At 42.0% G+C, this 17,853-nt stretch overlaps 1 protein-coding gene and 1 long non-coding RNA gene across 2 annotated transcripts in view; one reads left to right on the top strand and one right to left on the bottom strand.

The window, feature by feature from the left end:
- LOC117810596 (transcription initiation factor TFIID subunit 4) overlaps positions 1–17,853 on the bottom strand; it is a 110,568-nt gene that overhangs the window by 61,759 nt on the left and 30,956 nt on the right. The window contains 5 exon segments of the mRNA XM_034680509.1: positions 879–1,009; positions 6,595–6,767; positions 14,929–14,987; positions 14,989–15,041; positions 16,155–16,230. Of these exon segments, the coding sequence (XP_034536400.1) occupies positions 879–1,009; positions 6,595–6,767; positions 14,929–14,987; positions 14,989–15,041; positions 16,155–16,230 (492 nt within the window).
- LOC117810597 lies at positions 3,662–6,771 on the top strand. The gene is made up of 3 exons (XR_004630807.1): positions 3,662–3,890; positions 5,958–6,026; positions 6,605–6,771. It is a non-coding gene; the product is annotated as an uncharacterized LOC117810597 (long non-coding RNA).

The following is a 17,853-nucleotide window of genomic DNA, read 5'->3' on the forward strand; positions in this document are numbered from 1 at the left end:
GGAAGATTGAAGGAATACGTTCCTCCGGCCGTTCTGTTCAAGCCTAGGAGTGCATATTCTGCTTTTTTAGGTGAGTCTCAGTTTCACAGTAAACAGTAAGTCACACAGAGGTCTGCTTTGGAGGTTTGAACCCAATAAACAAAATTTACCTTTTGCCCATTTACCCATTTTGATTGCAAATAACAAGCTTACAACTTTGCCAGTCTAACATCATGATGCAGATTTATTGAAAATAAAAAGTCATGCTTCATCAGTTACATTTGCAAGGTAACAAGAATACATCTTTGAGACGGCTGTTTTCCAATAACTGCTGGTGCATCTCAGTAGATGCTGTTTGGCTTTTGTGACTCAGTGTCAGGCAAAGTTGTCACTCAAGTAGAAAAATATTTTGGAGCAGAAATTGAATTGAAACAACATGAATCTTGAACCATTTGTGTCAGGTTACAAATTTGAGTCCTCTGCCCCAACAGTGCATTAATGCGCCACTAACACTCCATAACATTTTGTCACACAACAAACTTAATTGCTGTTCAGTTTAAATACATCTAAGAACTTTCTATATTTTTTTTCTTGTGTCAACTGTAGGACAGTAAAAATTGTGGAGGGGGAGTTGAAAGTTGGTGTCCCTTGTTTGAGCAGATTACAATTGGACACTAACTGGAAAAAGATTAGGATTCTGAGAAATTGATTGAAAGACTCATAACACTTGTGTTATAAGCGTGTGTGTGTGTGTGTGTGTGTGTGTGTGTGTGTGTGTGTGTGTGTGTGTGTGTGTGTGTGTGTGTTTGTGTGTGTGTGTGTAGGGGTGTGTGTGTGTGTGTGTGTGTGTGTGTGTGTGTGTGTGTGTGATCTGGAATGTCAGTTAGAGTTCTTCCTACCTTACAGGAGTCCAGACGGTGCTGTGCGATCGTTGAAACTTTTTCTACCACTGTCCGAAGTCGTGACTGCGTTGCGTGTGAGATGAACGTCACTGCCTCCATGGGAACTTCCGTGACTCCAAATTTCTTAGCTGTAAGAGAAAGACACATGCATCAAGAACGAACCCAATCTTTTGTGATCGGTAGCATTGATCCCGATGGTTCTCTCTCTCACTCAACAGGTCCAGTTTATGCTTTTGCTCCTCAAAAAAAAAAAAAAAATTTACTTAATTATAGCACTGATTTGATGGAGAGTTGATACCATTGAAACTTTGATTATTCATACTATAGTGTGATTTTTATAATATAATCTTTTTTTATTTCATAAAATGAGAATATTTTATCTCTACTTCACTTTCAGTTCTAATTGAAACAACATAGCTAAGCACATGGATGGTAATTGTTTCACTACAAACGAAATTTCCTCATTTAGTACCTCCACTTTTACACACTGTGTACTCACTTCACACAGAACAACTGCCTGGATTAGTACACGCAATCAAATCCTAGAAATAGGAAAAAAGTTAATTTGTTTCACAGTCTTAGTGCTAATTCCAGAGTGGCTTTACTAGCTATGCTCCTCTGAGTGTGTAAACGACATTGACCATCTCTTCACAGCAGAAGGATAATTTAGTTTCCTCGGAGCAAAACTCATCTGAAGCCATAACAAAAGAGAAGAGGACAGACTTTGGGAGGGTTACTATCTGTTTCCAACTTCTTTTTAAATTATTCCATTACCATAATTTTCTCTCTGGCACCCTTTTAAGTAAACCACACCAATTATTTAAATCAGCTGAACAATACATATACTCCTCACTCGCTCAGGCTGCTTTGAAATGGATGGTGGGAGCCCTGTTAGCCTCATAATTACAGTGGCAATACATGTGGCGATGTCACAAGGTCAAAGAAAAACACTAATAGGCTTCTGCTTCCTCAAAATAAGATCTTTCAGGGACATTAATATTTCAAAGAAAGTTTAAGAGACTTAAGAACCACGTTCCTGAGAGCAAAAACAACTGCTTTTCAACTCGTACTGAAACAAATCACTGTTTTCACCCCGGAATAAAAAGGCCGTTAACACAGCTAGAAAGAGACTGAACCGACCAACTCTAATGAAATTTGCTTCTTTTCGACATTAAAAACAGAAAACATAACGAGAATATTCTGCAATAAAGATTTAAACATATTCAGTTAGATGGATATTTTCATTTTCAATCTGCAAGAATGATGGTTTTACAGACGGTGAAGTGGGTCTGTAAATCATCCACCAGGTTGGATCAGAGTGAATTTACCTACTATGTATAATGATTGAATAATAATGACAAATAATGATTCAAAGGAAATGTTTCCTAATGATTTTGAGGATCATATGACATTGTGAATATACCCAGACATAGAATAGTATAGTATCAGTAGTAATAGTAGTTGTGCTTCGGTCGTGGCAGATGGCTGTCTAACATGAGTCTGGTTCTGCTCGAGGTTTCTGCCTGTTAGAAGGAAGTTTTCCTCGCTGCTGTAACTAGCTAAATACAGCAATGTGCAATGCTCATGCTGGTTTAAGAAGACATAAGATCGAGTCCTGTCAGTAGAGGGGACTGGATCTTATCATGTCTTGGTGTTGGGTCTTTGTTAATAATTTAACAGAGTATGGTCTACACCTGCTATGTTTGTAAAAGCGTCTTGAGATAACGTTTGTTGTGATTTGGCACTATACAAATGAAGATTGATTGATTGATTGATTGATTGATTGATTGATTGATTGATTGATTGATTGATTGATTGATTGATTGATTGATTTATATTGGACAAGCCATGTCTAAGTCTGTTGGAGAACATTATGTCCTGTGTAGGTTTCGTCTAGCACCACCTACAGGTCAGCTGTTTCATTTATTTTCCATTTTCTTAAATCTATCCATCCTTTATTCTTCATTCTTTATTCGGATCCCCATTAGCTTCCACTACGTGGTCGCTAGTCTTCCTGGAGTCCACGCATAACAATAAAAAAACAGTAATTTACAATCACATTGAGTCGATCTCAAGCTTAAAATAAATCTTTTGATATAGCATATTCCAGGCAGTAAATCCTCTATATAAAACAGTTTGCATCAAGGAATTTGTCCATGGGCTTGGTAAGGCCAGGTGCTCTGAACTGACTTTACACGGATCTGTTATCTGTTTCGCTTGTCCTGTTCGTGGGCAGAAACTTATCTCTGTGGAGGGACAGAGCTAACCACTGCAACACTGTGCATAGCATTAGCAATAGCCTTGTGAGCATGGTAACATTAGCAATGAACTGAAATCTCTTGAGTGTTGGGAGGTATGATGATCTACAGTCATATTCCCATCATTCTGCTCTCTTATCAGCTTCCTGTACATATTTGTCTTAGCCTCAGGTCAACATGATTTGGATTGTACGTATATATTAAAACATATCAGGTTATCCAGAAAGTTGTTTTAAGGGGTTGATAATATATCAGATGGGGACAGCTTAGATCATGTATTATTTTCTGTATGGTGTTTTTATGCTGTCATCATCATCGTATAAAATCTGCTCATGTTAGATAACACTTAACATTCTTTGACTGCAGCTATCTGCTTGTCACTTTCAAGTCAACAGGCAACATAAAGAAACCCAACAGAGACATGAAGGCCTGGGTGTATGAATATATCTATTTAGTATAGAACAGAATGGTATCCATAGCAACAAGAGTCCCCATCAAAAGTCGCAGTCAGTAAACAGGAAAAGTAATTAGTAACCCAAACTAAATTATACCTTGAAATACCTACTGCTGATGTTTCTTTGCTCTCAACAAGGGTCTTTAGAAACACTATCACTGTAACATTCAGTGCACTTTAATACTTTGTTCCCTTTTAAAAAGTGAGCTGAATCCTACATACTGGTGTGACCAGAGAGGCGTACTTTACACAGAGGATGGCACCATCAACCCTCAAGTGGCCCGTGCAAAACACAAGGTACGCTGGGGTTCATAGTGATGTGTACCAAGCTGGCAGTGTCATTTTTTCACAGCTTTTCTCCCTTATTTGGTCATAATACTCATGCATTTAATAAAACGGTTGCAAACTATTAAGTAAACAAACTCTGCGGAGTGCCGGTTGGATTAAAAAGACTGCTCATTTTAGGACAAGTGACCAGCAGAGGTGGGTGGCGTGGGTCAAGAAAAATTAGTTGGAGACAATGGCCTCATACCTCACAGCTATATAAGTTATCATCCGCTACCGCACTGGTAGCAAGAAAGACTGCAAACTCCACATTGCAAAACCACATCGTATTAGGACAAACTTCTGTGCTGCAGAGAAACTACATCCAAAAAAAAGACAGTGTCTTATAAACCGGAGCAACTTATACTCCAGATTTCAGTGGCAGTGCCTTTTGAAGCTCCTATGAAGTTGTGCTGATTTTGGCACCCCCTGTGGACAAAGCCATCCCTCTTCTCATCTATATGTAATTACTGTTTTCTAAAGAACCTTCTCAACCCCTCTCTCTTCATCAATCAACAAATTGTGTTTCTAGTACAAATTAGAGCAATAACAATTTGTAACGGTTTGACTGATTCTCATGCAGAGAGAGAGATACTATAGCCTTATAGTTGGATGGCTCACATGTTTGTGTTGACCTGTGTTTTCCTCAGTAGCAGGTCAAGCTTGTTTTCTGGTAAAACTGATTTGATGCGAGCGCAGTATGAGGCACTACCTTTGTTTTGAAAGCGAATCATGTCCAAGTTACATGAAATGATGCTCAGGAACACATAGCATCTAATCAGCCATATCTTTTTATTACTTCTCTCGAGGAAGATTGTGCCATCAAAGTAGATTTGGGAATGATACTGATGTAATTATCCACACATGATATTTGTTGTATATCAGCACGCTTTCAGGTATTAGAGTTACTTTGTATGGAAATAAAACATGACAGAAATAAAGAGAATACAAAGAATTATTCTGCATATCTGTGTCATTCAGTCGTGTTATGTTGGTCCACATGTGTAAAGTGACATGTTGTGATTAGCTGTTTCAATCATCAATCAATCTCAGTTGTACGTGTGCGGACCTTTAAGACATCAGTGGACTATCATTACTTTGAGGAGCTTTTCTTGAGAGCTCCAGCTGTGCCTGTGTTCTCGTTCCAGAGATGGAGAAAGTGGAGTGCTGTTTTGCAGCTTCACAAATTTACCCCCCCCCCCCCAACAGCTAAAGGACCAGCCTGAAGAGTATTTTTTAAGGGAGGGAGAGAGAGGTTTGGGAAAGGGAGGGCGGCACAAGTGTTTGTTCAGAGGGGATGAATAAGAGAGGAGAGGAAACAAGACACAGAGACATAAAGGGGGGAATAAAGACGGGGATAGAAAGAGGAAGCCAACAACCTCTCCTGGAACCATTACTAAAAAAAAGAAAGAATAAAGGAGAAAAAAACAGGAATCAGGACTTAAGTGATTTAGAATAAAGCAACAAAGAAAAGATGCTGGACCCAACTTTCTGTGGGGAAAACAGGGGCAGGAAAGGTCGCAGTGAAGCTAGGGCAGGATGTTCAGCACTGAATAAGAAAGCAGAGCTTAATCTAACTTAGTGCTTTTACAGTGAAGAGGAGCAGCCGAGGCTCTCTGATTGAGTGGAGCTGGCAGGCCGGGGGAGCCTCCCTCGGACTGCTGTCAGCTGAGAGCGCGGCGAGGCCAATCACTGACACAACAAAGCTGCAGAAGTGCCACTTCCCCAGCAGGGGGCGCCCTAGCCTCCTGCCCTGTATCATGCTGCGTGCCCCCCTGAGGAAAGATTTATATTTTTAAACAACCCCTCTGCCCCAAGGTGACGGGATAACAACCACGCCAAGAGTCCACGTAACGAAACATGACCTGCAGGCCTCGGTGCTACGCTCTAAAGATACTTTAATTGAGATGAAACAAGATGAGGGCGCTAGACTCCCCGTCACGTGGAATTATGCTGTGTGTTTTTTGATCTGGTGCACAGAAGCAAGATGCTAGGCGTAGTTTTATTTTGAGTAATAATGCTCATTATACGTTTTCACAGGTTTCCCAGTGCAGCAAGAGCCTGGAGTATATTTCAAGCAATAAAATGGACTGCCGGTAGCAAAAGGAGGTAATGAAGACACTATCACTCTCATGTAATGCTGCAAACAAACCCAGAACCCTCCGCCTGTATCGATTAGCACACGCAATACTGTGTGCTATCAGAGTGTCAAGATTCACTATAAAGAGAGAGAGAATCAAAATCTCACTGCCAAGTCTCATTCCTCTAAACTCTGTTCCTTTAGTCCAGAGGACAATCTGACAGCCAGCCTTCAAAAGACAAACCCATAAAGTATTTATGTGTGTGCCTGGGGTCCAGTGAGTTCAGACAGCCACTGAAGAATTCATTAAAGGAGGTGAAAGAATTGTTAAGTGTATCAAATTTAAACCGAGGCCAAACAAGAAAGGCTCAGTCTGAACCACAGAAGGAGAGAAAATCAAAACTGTCTTTAGTGATGACACTATAAATACAGAAACAACATGTTCCGAACACAGAAGACAACAGAAAGGGATTTCATCACTTCAACAGCCTGGATTTTTTACCTCTGGGTTGTGTTTAGAGTGGAAGTGTGAGGGTAAATTGTTTATGTGCTGCAATAACTCTACCCTGCGAGATCGAGAAGAGAAACTTGTCCTACCTGTTTCCAGAATTCGTCGATGGAGAAGTCCCGGATGGAGAAAGGCCTCGTCTTTACATGAGCGGATCTGCGTTCCCACGAGTTCAGAGTTGGTGGCGAGTATTCTGGCGCTCTCTTCGTTAAGATTCACCCCAGCCATGGAGGCAACATCATTGATGTCATCATCATCCCTGTAATATAAAGGATTTAAAAAATGCATCAAAAATAATGTGTGGATAGAACATGAAGTTTGAAAGAACCATGCACTTTATATGTTTTGGATTTCTTCAATTAATTTATGACTTGATAACTTAACAGAATGAAACTGAGTTTCTGCTTTCCAGAGGTCAACGTTCATGAGGAGCTTGCAGCAGGCTTCTTTGGCCTCTATCGCAAGCTGATTGGCAGGGATGAACAGCTTGTAATGTACGGTTTGACCATGAGCATGAGAAAGCCGTAGTATGAAACTTGAGCACCACTAAAAAAGGGTATGGAGGAGCAATCAGGTGTGGGAGAACTTTGGCTGCTGGCGTCTGGATGAGCTGCAGGGATCGATGACCCAGAGGTCACAAGCAGGAGCTGATTGTTGTATCAAGGTATGAGAGAACAGCAACCTGGACCAGAACATGTGCTGCCTTCTGGCTGAGGCGTGGACATATCTCCCCTGATGTTATAGAGAACCAATCTGCAGGTACATGTTGTCACAAGGGATGTTAGCAGCAAATAGATCCCTGTGTTCGAAATCCAAGCCAGGAACACCAGAGAGTTCTCAATGTTCATGGAAATGCCAAGGATGTGAGAAGCCTTCCATGAGAAGAGCAGCTTGGTGTTGTCGAGGCTGAGCTCCAGATGGACCAGAAATGCCAACCAGGCAGGCACAGATACAGCTGCCTGGGTGTAATACCAGGGAAAGACATGAAACCTACAATGGATAAGATTTAAATCCAAACCAAAGGATATCTTCTGAAGAATGCCTCTACATAAGTGTAATATGTGATTGATTTAATCTTTATCAAGGGAGGATTGTGCACTTGTCACAGCACATGACTCTTAATAGCCGGCCTTCCCTGTATTCTTATGAAACAAAGTGAATGGGTGAAAGGTAACCACAAAATTGAAGCAAAAATAAAATTGCTTGCACGCAACTCTGCTTAATGCGCTACCAAAATGAGATTCCAGTCTGGAGACATAATAGCCCTGTGTTCAAACCCTAAGACATACTTTATGTCTGTATTAATGCCTGAACATTATCAAAATGCATTCTTAGATATTGTATTACTATGATAACAATATGCATTAGATTTGCCAAAGAGTGCAATTCTTCGGTCATAATGGCATAGAATTCCCATCAGAGAGTCTGTTTGTGTCGGAGTGTTTGGAAAGAGCTTGGTGAGAAAGCTCCTGAGGATCTGCACAGGGCTGTGATGAATCGGGTTATATTATAATGTCAACAAACTCCATTTGCACAAGGCTTGGCTTTGTATTTTCTTGATGACCTGGTCATTTCTCACAAGCCTAAAGCCGAATTCATTTTATTTACACGTTCTAACATATTAGCAGGGACATAGAAAATTTGGGTTTGGGTCATTGCATTTGACATCCAATGAAGTTCCTACATCCTAAGGAGGCTGTAACTTTCCTTGCGAGTTGTCACCAAGAAAAATTCCTCTACAATTATTGTACTTGGCAAGTAATGATTCTGATTCTGGGTTGAATTAGCCGAGCGCTGACGTGTTGTGCTTACAGGACTGGCCAGGAGGACTTTCTGAGTGGCTTTGACGGAGGGAACAAAGAACCACAGAACACACACAGGGTGGCCTCTCGCCACTCACTGGCTCACCTCCACAATCATTTACGTTCATGCCACCAATGTTGGTTGCGACAGTTTGTTGGTTTATGCGTGTGATGCTGTGCTTTTGTGTATGCATGTACGCACACACCAACAGTAAACCCCACCCCGCAGAGGCCCTCCTGCTCCTTGGTGCAACCACAGAGAGTCGATATGAAACTTGACACCACGGCGGGAGGTTGACAAAGACGATTAGAGCAACTCCCTGAACCTCACACACCTCTACCTTCTCTCTTATTTCCCCTTCTCCTCAAGCGCTAAGTCTAATTATGCCTTCACAGAGGGAATCTACACAACAACACAAGCATGGATACATAGGCTTATACCCTGTGCTGCAACCTCAGGCTGTGCACCTTTTCTTCATCACGTCCTCATGGATAACTTAACCTGTCCTGAAGAGAAACATGCCTAAGGCCACGTCAGGAAGAAACACTACTCTTTCACAGCTTGAAACTATGTGTGCAGTCATGTTATATGCGCCATGCAGGTAGATGACCCTATGGTTGGTAAAACAATGTATTGATAACAAGCTCTTTAAAGAAAAGCAAACACAATCCCCATAGAATACAACATTTCTCTTCTTGTAAAGACAGAAGTATGGGACATGCTTTTGCCTTACGGAGGTAAATCACAGTCCTGTTATACATGATTTTCATTTTCATGTGTTAAGCCATGGTGACAACAAATGCAACACAATGTGGTCTAATGCAGTTACATAATCCACTAGCAATATTATGATATCCCTGTGTTTCATCTTAAAAATGAAATTATGAAAATTCTGTCATGTTAAAACAACTGTTTAATTTTAGATGGATATTATTTTGGTTATGTGTCATTCGAAGCTACGTAAGACAGTAGTTCAACCAGTAGTTGAGTTACATGGTGTTGGTGAAGTATGGTATGTTACTTTCATATTTTATCTGTGATATATGACGAGGTTCAGTGTTGTAGTAATTGAGTCCATGACTTAGACTTGAGTAAAGACTTGGACTGACTGCATTAGGGACGTCTCTCTTGAAAGGCCCGTTTTCTTGATTTCGCTAGTATAGTTGGTACAAGGTCCTCAAAACGTATCCGGATTGGAGAAGGACTGGCACGTCCAGGTATGCACATTCACATGCCACATCAACCCTCTGGTCTTGAGATGTGAAGCCAATGCAGAAGTGCTAAAAGCTGTAGTTCCTCAATGTCCACTTGAGGCAGAAGCGACATAAACCCCCATTCAATGAAGCGGATCTTCACAACAAAAGTAAACACGTGTGTTTGGTTAAAAAAACTGCTCATTTCTCTATCCACATACACTGTATAGGGGGTTAGTTATTTATAACTTATTTTTAAAGATAGAAAGTTAAGAGTTTTGCATAATTAGGGGCTTGGCTGAGTTGACTGACAGGCAGGCACATTGTAGCTGTTAGCAAGGAGGCTAAAGGCTGATTTATACTTCTGTGTCGCCCCTACGCAGCAGGGGCTGACGCGGACATTTGCACCACATACTTCTGTGTCGATGTGTCCGTGAAGCACAGCAATACTCCGCCGAAAACGCTTGAGGGTAGTGTGGTCTCTCTGATAACCGGTCTCCTGCTTCCGGCCCCCGCAATGATCTCTGTTTACTTTTCCATGGTGTGGTGTAAGTGCGGAAAATACAATGCCGCCCGAGCGGACCAATCACAAGGCTTGCAGTTGGCGACGATTTTACACGCAGTGACAATTTGGAGAAGGTGCACGTCAGCCACATGTGTAGGCCTCTGCGAAGGTATGGGAGCTACGTGGACCTCCGGCGTAGGCTACGCCGTCGATTTGACGCAGAAGTATAAATCAGGATTAAGACCACCTCAACTCAAGCTCTTGTTAGGTTGACCAAAGGTTAGGTTGAGTCAGAATTGCCACTATAGGGACTGCCAGGGATAGGCTTCAAAACAGCAAGAACTGAGGGTGATGTCACAGAGACCATGTTTATGTATTTAACAGTCTATGGCGTTAATCTTTGAAGAGGGGATTGCATCTTAAAACGATAGTTATTAGTTTCTGTACTGTCAAAACATTTATTTTGAACTGATGTATTTGTTATTTCCCTTACAATCATAAGTTACGGAACTGAAAGAAACTGCTAACTGTATGGTTACAAAGTATACATTTTCTATGTATTAAGCAGCCCCAGAGAGGCAGAAAATCTTGTGACATTAGCTTTAAAGTGTTAAAACTGCTACAGCTAGCCAGCTAGCTGGTTGCTAATCTCCCGTCTACTGCAGCTTTTTCTTCATCTTCTCTCTGTGTTATGGCAGATGGCAACCTACAAAGACGCCCACCACTGCCCCCCTCCTATGGATCAATTATTAAACGGTATTTCCATATGCTATTTGAAATCATTATTTCATGTCATTTAAAAGAAGGTTATCATCATACAAGTATATTGCGACAGACCTACAGCGACCATAAAGATATTTCATATTGTGCTAGCACAACTACAGCTGTAGTATAGCTCAGTGTGTCGGGGTCATTGCAATTATTGCATTGATTAAGGTCAAAGGTTAGCCTGTACATATTTTTTATCATGTGCCTTTTATTGTCCCTTTCAGCACACCATAGTTATCCTGCTGACCCCTTGATAGTCACTTTTGAATTAAAAATTCTACTTAAAAGACAAAAAAAAAAAGTCGAAAGTATGTGCACTTTGTGTAAAACTGAATTAAAATAGTACCAAAGCACTTCACGTTTTGAGCTACCATCTAGGAGCTAAGCATACAGGTGCAGTTAATTAGAGTGAGTAAGTGGGCAACCGCATCACAAAAGCCAGCAGAGCACTTTTTTGGAGCATGTGCAAATTGCCACAGACCTGTGGCTTGGTTTTAAGGGTTGTCCTCAGGTTGGCATGTTGTGACCAGTCCTATGCCTTACTGTTGCAGGGAACAACAGTTTCACGCACACAGGACCTGCATGAAACAGAGAAAGCAACTAAAACTCCTGAAACTTGCAAATGCTGTTGCATAACCAGGGATCACTGGTCTTCTGTGAGTGATCAAGACTATCTCTGACTAGTTGCATACCATAGTGACACTGATCAGACATTTGTTCATACAACCCTGCATTTTTCTGAATGTATAATAGTATTATCCTTTAGAAGAAGAAAAAAAGACAGCCCGATTTCTTTTATTTTCACCTCTGCGATTTTTTCCAGAAAAATGCACTGAAACAATTGAGCAACATACATAAATAGTCTAGGAAATATACGTAAGAGATATCTACATAGAAGCCACTGTACATGTATATAAAACATCAACTGGTATGAAAGAACGATGTTAATATCATGAGTAAATGTGTCTTTTTCTTGGATGGTCTGATTTCTAACAACTTAGACCAGCAGGGCTAGAAATCAAATGAGAATCCAAAGACAGGTCTGACATTAAAAGGAGGAATGAGATATGAAATGCAAAACATTCCGACTACCCTCTGCACTAATAAAGCAGAGATGTATTAGCTTCCACAGAAGCTAAAGAGCAGCCTCTCAGTTATTGGTTTGGGTTGGCTCGGGGACATGGAGCCGGCGGTCACATGAATACATATGCATGTCGTTTCCATATCAAGCTTGTGTTTCACAGAGGGCACGCCATAGGTGGTGAGAGGATTGCATTGCCATTTAAAGGATGGTGTGTATGTGTGTATGTGGGGATGGGGGTGCATCCAGATCTCCTGCACCCCCCCAACCCCCTTCACCATCACACAGACCCTTCCACCCCTGTGAATAAAGGTCTCTGTGCCCAGGCGGGGGGCCATGATTGATCCCTGTGACTAACAGCATGGCCATGCAGGCTTGTTGCACCCACACTGAGAGACACAAACCACTGGAGAAGTGTTCTCAATAAAGAAGAGAATACTGGGTTCACTGGGCATCTGATGGGATATGTGATTGTGACTCATTTGAATGACAGCACTGAAGCTGTATTGGCACAAGGGGGCAAATAAATCCAGCAACAAGCTTGATGCTGCTTGATGTTTATTAAATCAATGGAACACCCACACACACGCTGTAATTATTCAAAACCCTGGCGAGGTGTAATGTTGATGATGCACCAGAAAGGTGCCATTAGAGCTTGGTTTGATGCAGCAGTCAACAAAAAAATCCTATTTCAGAGTTTCTGGGGGTTTTTTCTTAAGTATTTTGGAATGCAGACATTACCTATATGGATTTCTTGGACCATCTTTGTTGTGGCACAGCACCAAATCTGAACATAACCTCAAGCCTCTGTATCAACAATTTTTGGGATGTCACTTTAAAGTTGAACTGTGCCAAATTTATTGGTAAAGCCTTCTTTTCATCTAATAGAATTCAAAGAGCAACAAAAGGACGTAAACGCAAAGTCTAAAATGCTGGAAGAGATGGAAAGAGGCTAGTGAACTTCAAAATCAGCATCAGGGATCAGTGAACGCTTTTGTTCCCTCGGTTGTTTGTGTCTCTGCGAGTGTCTTCCCCAAGCAACTCGCAAGTGCTCCTGTGTTTATGTGCAGGATTGTGTCCAGCATGTAGGACAGTGCTGGATTTGAGGGGCTGAGGCTGAGCTCGGAGGTTGGCAGAGGGCTGAGGGCCATCGGCTGGCTCGTCTGTGAGTTACAGCGGATGTTGAGTGTTTACAGAGAGAGCTGAGGAGGAGGAGAGGGGGGCACAGAGACAGCTGCTTTCACTCTGTACTGTAAACTGCATGCACACACTAACAGGCACGCACCACACACACACACACCACACAAGCACTTACACAGGAGGCTGTGGCGGCACTGGAAACCCCACAAGCCCTGCAGAGTGTATGTGTATGTTTGTGCTACAGCTGGCCCGCTGGGACCAGGGGCTCAGAGTGACAGCCATACACACATCAGTCCCCAAATACAGCCAATTGGTGCAGGATGGAGGGGTGAGGGGCTGGTGGATGCTCACTGACCAGGCAGACTGTACCTGGTACATTTTTTGTATTTCTTTGACCACATTTTTCACTGCTTTTAAAGCTAGTTGTCCATTTGACGGTACTGTAAGAAGCCAAGCAAAACATTCTTTTGACTTGGAAAACTGGGATGTAGGCTCTAAATGTTTAAGATTGAACTCAGTGGAACTCTGAAATTGCCTGCAAAATCAACCTTTTAAAGAAAATTATAACTGTTTTTTTCATTGTTTTTCACAGAAAACAGGATTCTGTTCACAGTTTAAGTACGTTACATTTGTGTTGCAAGTTTTGGACGCTGGTGTGAAGACACAATGACGCCTGCAGGATCGCCTTGTTATGACAGACTAGTTTCAACGTGTTTATACCCTCAGGTGAGAAAACATCAGCAAACAGTGAATAAGCCTGAGAGGTTTCAGACACAAGAAACCATCTAGAGGCACACACATCCACAGAAATAAGATCAGTGTTAAGGTGCCAAGCGTCGCATAGCTTATTTAACACATAAGTGCAGATCTGACCTGGATAAAGGAAAATATGCTACAAAATGTCCGTGACATGATTTATTCCGTGGACAGTGGTACTGTGTGTTATCAGGCTTTCGTGAACCAGTTGGTGTGTGTGCAGAACGCCACTGTGATCACCGCAGGGGGAAAAAGGTCGTCAGTAACAAGCGAGCCTGACAGCTTAATTACCAACGCAGCTAAAGATTTATTGGTTTATCAATCAGAGCCTTGGGCGCTGCCTTTCCCCTCAGGAGACGCGAGCCATTACCATGAACCCGTTGGCCCATGTGACCCAGACTCTTCTTCCATCCGCCCCGGTCACACTAGGGCAATCCTAACTCCTGTCAGTGTCAATACACACATGCACACATTTGACACACACATAAACAACACTCTTAGATTTGTAGGATATACACATATGTTCATGTGCACTCAAGCAGATACACAAACAAACAGAGGAATACTGTAGAGACATACATGCAAACATATCCACGCACACTTGCACGTATATGCAGCACACACTGACAAACACAAATACACAAAGACTCACACAGACATGGACCACAAGGACCAGCATGTGGGCGATGAACCTTTTATGTTTGAGACAAAAGCCCAGCTGAAGCAGAGAAAAGACCAGAGAGAAAGAGAGAGCTAAGCTGCGGGCTAAATACCGTATGTTTGACTTAACCGAAAGGTATTTTCAGAACCGCATCCAGAAATTCCAGCCATCTGGACACAATTACCTTCTTTCTAAATTAAGGTTTAGCTCGTTTGTAATACTGACGATGGGTTGTGACACTGACACAAGGAGGGCGATGGTGAGGGTGATCTATGGGGTGGAAATGTGTTGCTATGTCGTGGGCAAAGAGAGAAAGGACCACCGATCAACCAGCCGGGCAGGCAGGCAGCCAGGTGGCCAGGCAGGCAAACTGGGTATGAGCACTCTCAGCTAGGGCTGTGAGTGTAGCCTGTAGTCATGCAGAGGCATCTTAGTGAAATGCTGCCCCCATGTGGACTGAAGCCTGTAATACCAGGCCCTTCTTACAGTGGGGTTCTCCTAGCAAGATGTACCTGAAAGAGCCCTCCTCCTGGGTCGTTGAGCTTGTTTTTCTGATTCCCAGAGATCTGAACAGCCTAAGCCCATGGGACTTTTGCCTGCTTGGATGATAGCTCCCCTCCCCATTGTGCCTGTTAGGAACAGGAGAAAAAACAAAGAGAAAACACTTAACAAAACAGGAAAGGGAATAATTTTATCATTGAAGTGTCCCTTTCTATCTGCGTCAAATATCCTCTGTCTGACGACTACCTTCAACTGTGTCTGTCATCCTCGCAGGGGGAGATGGGTGGGGGGAGCGGGTACTGTCGCTCTCCCCAGGTTGGTGCGGAGAGCGTCGCTCTGTCAATATCACTGCGCTTCACCGGCTCTCCTTACACTCCTAACCGCATCCTGCTCCGAGACACGTTTTCCAGAGAGGCACAAGGACTGCCAGAGTGAATTTAAACTTGATTTTTAACAGGCATGTTCCTAGCCAAGAGGCACAGAAAGTATTTTTAGAACTATCCCCGCATTCCAATTTATGGGCATAAAACAACCTACAGATCTTTTCACTGCAGGCAATCTTGGGAAGGGGGCAGATCAAATTTGTATGCACCTCAGATCGCACACCACACATAGTCATACACACACACACACACACACACACACACACCACAAGCAAAAAACAGGGTACAACACGTACACATTACACACACCACTGAGAGCACACAGCTCTCTTAAGGGGCGTTAGCGCCCGGTTGGTGTTGGGGCGATATTGTGGGGCTTCTGTGGGAAGAGTGTTTGTGAATCAGTGTGAGTAAGCGCAGCGCAAATGTTTGAGAAGGCTTTATAACCAGACAGGAAAAAACACCTGTTCTCTCTGTGGTTCCTGACGTTTACACATCTGACAGCCTACTGAGAGAACACCAAGAGTTTCACCAATGGCTATCTTTGTTTAACCTATTTCACCGGCTGTGTGTTTAACCAGCAGGTCAGGCAGAGTTTGAAACATTTCAAAACATATTGGCCGAGCATGCAGTCTTACAGGTGGGACTTAAAAATTGGAGGCCAGACAAGGAAGAAGTGTGTGTCAGAGGATTTTCACCAAAGAGTAACTAAAACCTTACAACGGATATTTGTTGCTACAGTATTTATAATTTCGCACATTTTTTTCTGAAAGCCCTAAATAAAAATTGCAGTTAGTATCCATGTGACTGGAATCTTGAGACCCAATAGTTGCTGGGGAAGGCCTGCAGATGTCTTACCTTGTGCTCTGACAGACTGTGTGATCATAACGGGCATCCGGACCTGGCCCCCGACAGTCCCTGCTGTCTTCATACCCTGAGGAAGAAAAATTAATCCAATTGAGATGATTTGTTTTACTGTTGGATTGCAAATAACAAAAAAGTGAAAGGCAAGATTAAACAGCACAAACTTCTCCACTTTGACACCGTCCTCAATAGAAATTGTTCTGGGAAAATCTGCTTTTGTTCCTCATTTCAAACTCAGTTTGTTGCAGGAAATGATCCTTAGAAAAGCAGGCAGAGAGCCACTTTAATTTTGTGTACTAATTGCTTTTCTTCTTCAGCAAATGTAAAAGATCAGCAACATCAATGTAGGATAGATGTAGAGCAAATACATGGGCAATTAATTCTACATGTATGGCTGTCCATGCACACTTCACCAAGGAAGAGATCAATTCAAATGCACTAGTAGGATGGATTCTGTCACTGTACATGACCTACATTTGCTTGCCTTTCCAGATAAGACAAAGGAAATAAGAAGTCAAGACAGCAGTGAAAAAGTAGTTTGGGAGAAGAAGGAGCAGTAGTGGTAGAAGAACAAGGAGCAGGGCGGTGGGGAGGTGGGGAGGTGGGGGGTGGGGGACTGTGCTGGGCTATTAGAGTCACTTCCTTCCTTGGTAGCAGCCACAGGCCGAGCCTCAGGCTCAACCATCCATTCCTACCAGTTTGCTTCTTGCTGCATATTTTTTAGCCTTGTTTTCCATTCCCTGACACATGCTATATTACTGTTCAAGCTACTGAAAAAAGACAGAGGCCATTTTTCCCAGAGATCCACTGCAGGGGTCTGTGAGAGTGGGAGGGGAGGAAAAAAATACATTCAGCACAGGCAGAGATAGCTAGCACCTCTGGCCAGACAGCGACACAGTTAAGAGGGGAAAGAAAAGTCAGGTAGAAAGTTTGGGAATCAAGAGGGTACAATGAGACAATGAACTCAATGTTCTTTTCAATAAAAACAGCAGTTATTAGAGTGTTTTAAATGTTAAGTGTTACTAAAATAACTTTTGGAATGATTGCTAACATCGAATACATGCTAGAGGTATCTTTCAAACAAGCCACTGCTGCTTGAAACTCATTAAAAACTCATTAGCTTATTCACTCAGTTTATCCGTGAAGTGGAAAGACATATTAATTTGTGCTGTGCAGATTTTGAAGAATGAAATCAAGCCAGAACAACTAAAATAAAGGTTGCTACCAATCATCTGCCAATGTTGCTGTCAGTTGTCTCATCTATGACCTGAAATTGCATCATACTAATAACCAAAATCCTGTATGTGTCACATAATAAGTACACAAACTGTAGCTGAACCATGGGGAATGATCAATGGTTGCATACATGTTTGTTAGGTCACAGCTATTTATAGATGATTTTGGCCTGTGGCATTGATCCAATTATTGAAGAACAGGATTTATATTTGGAAATATAGATACAGCTATCTATGTATCACATGCTTGGATTATAAATAAACTTATAAGACGAAAAATGTGTGCCTTCATACACATTCCTCTAAATATATATACACTACCAGTCAGAAGTTTGGAAATACCTTCTCATTCAAGGGTTTGTATTTATTTTAATTATTTGAAACACAGTAGATTAATACCAAAGACATCAAAACTATGAAAGAAAATATATGGAATTATTTAATGAACAAAAAGTGTT

This window comes from Notolabrus celidotus, chromosome 3 (assembly GCF_009762535.1).
Source record: "Notolabrus celidotus isolate fNotCel1 chromosome 3, fNotCel1.pri, whole genome shotgun sequence".
NCBI lineage: Eukaryota > Metazoa > Chordata > Actinopteri > Labriformes > Labridae > Notolabrus > Notolabrus celidotus.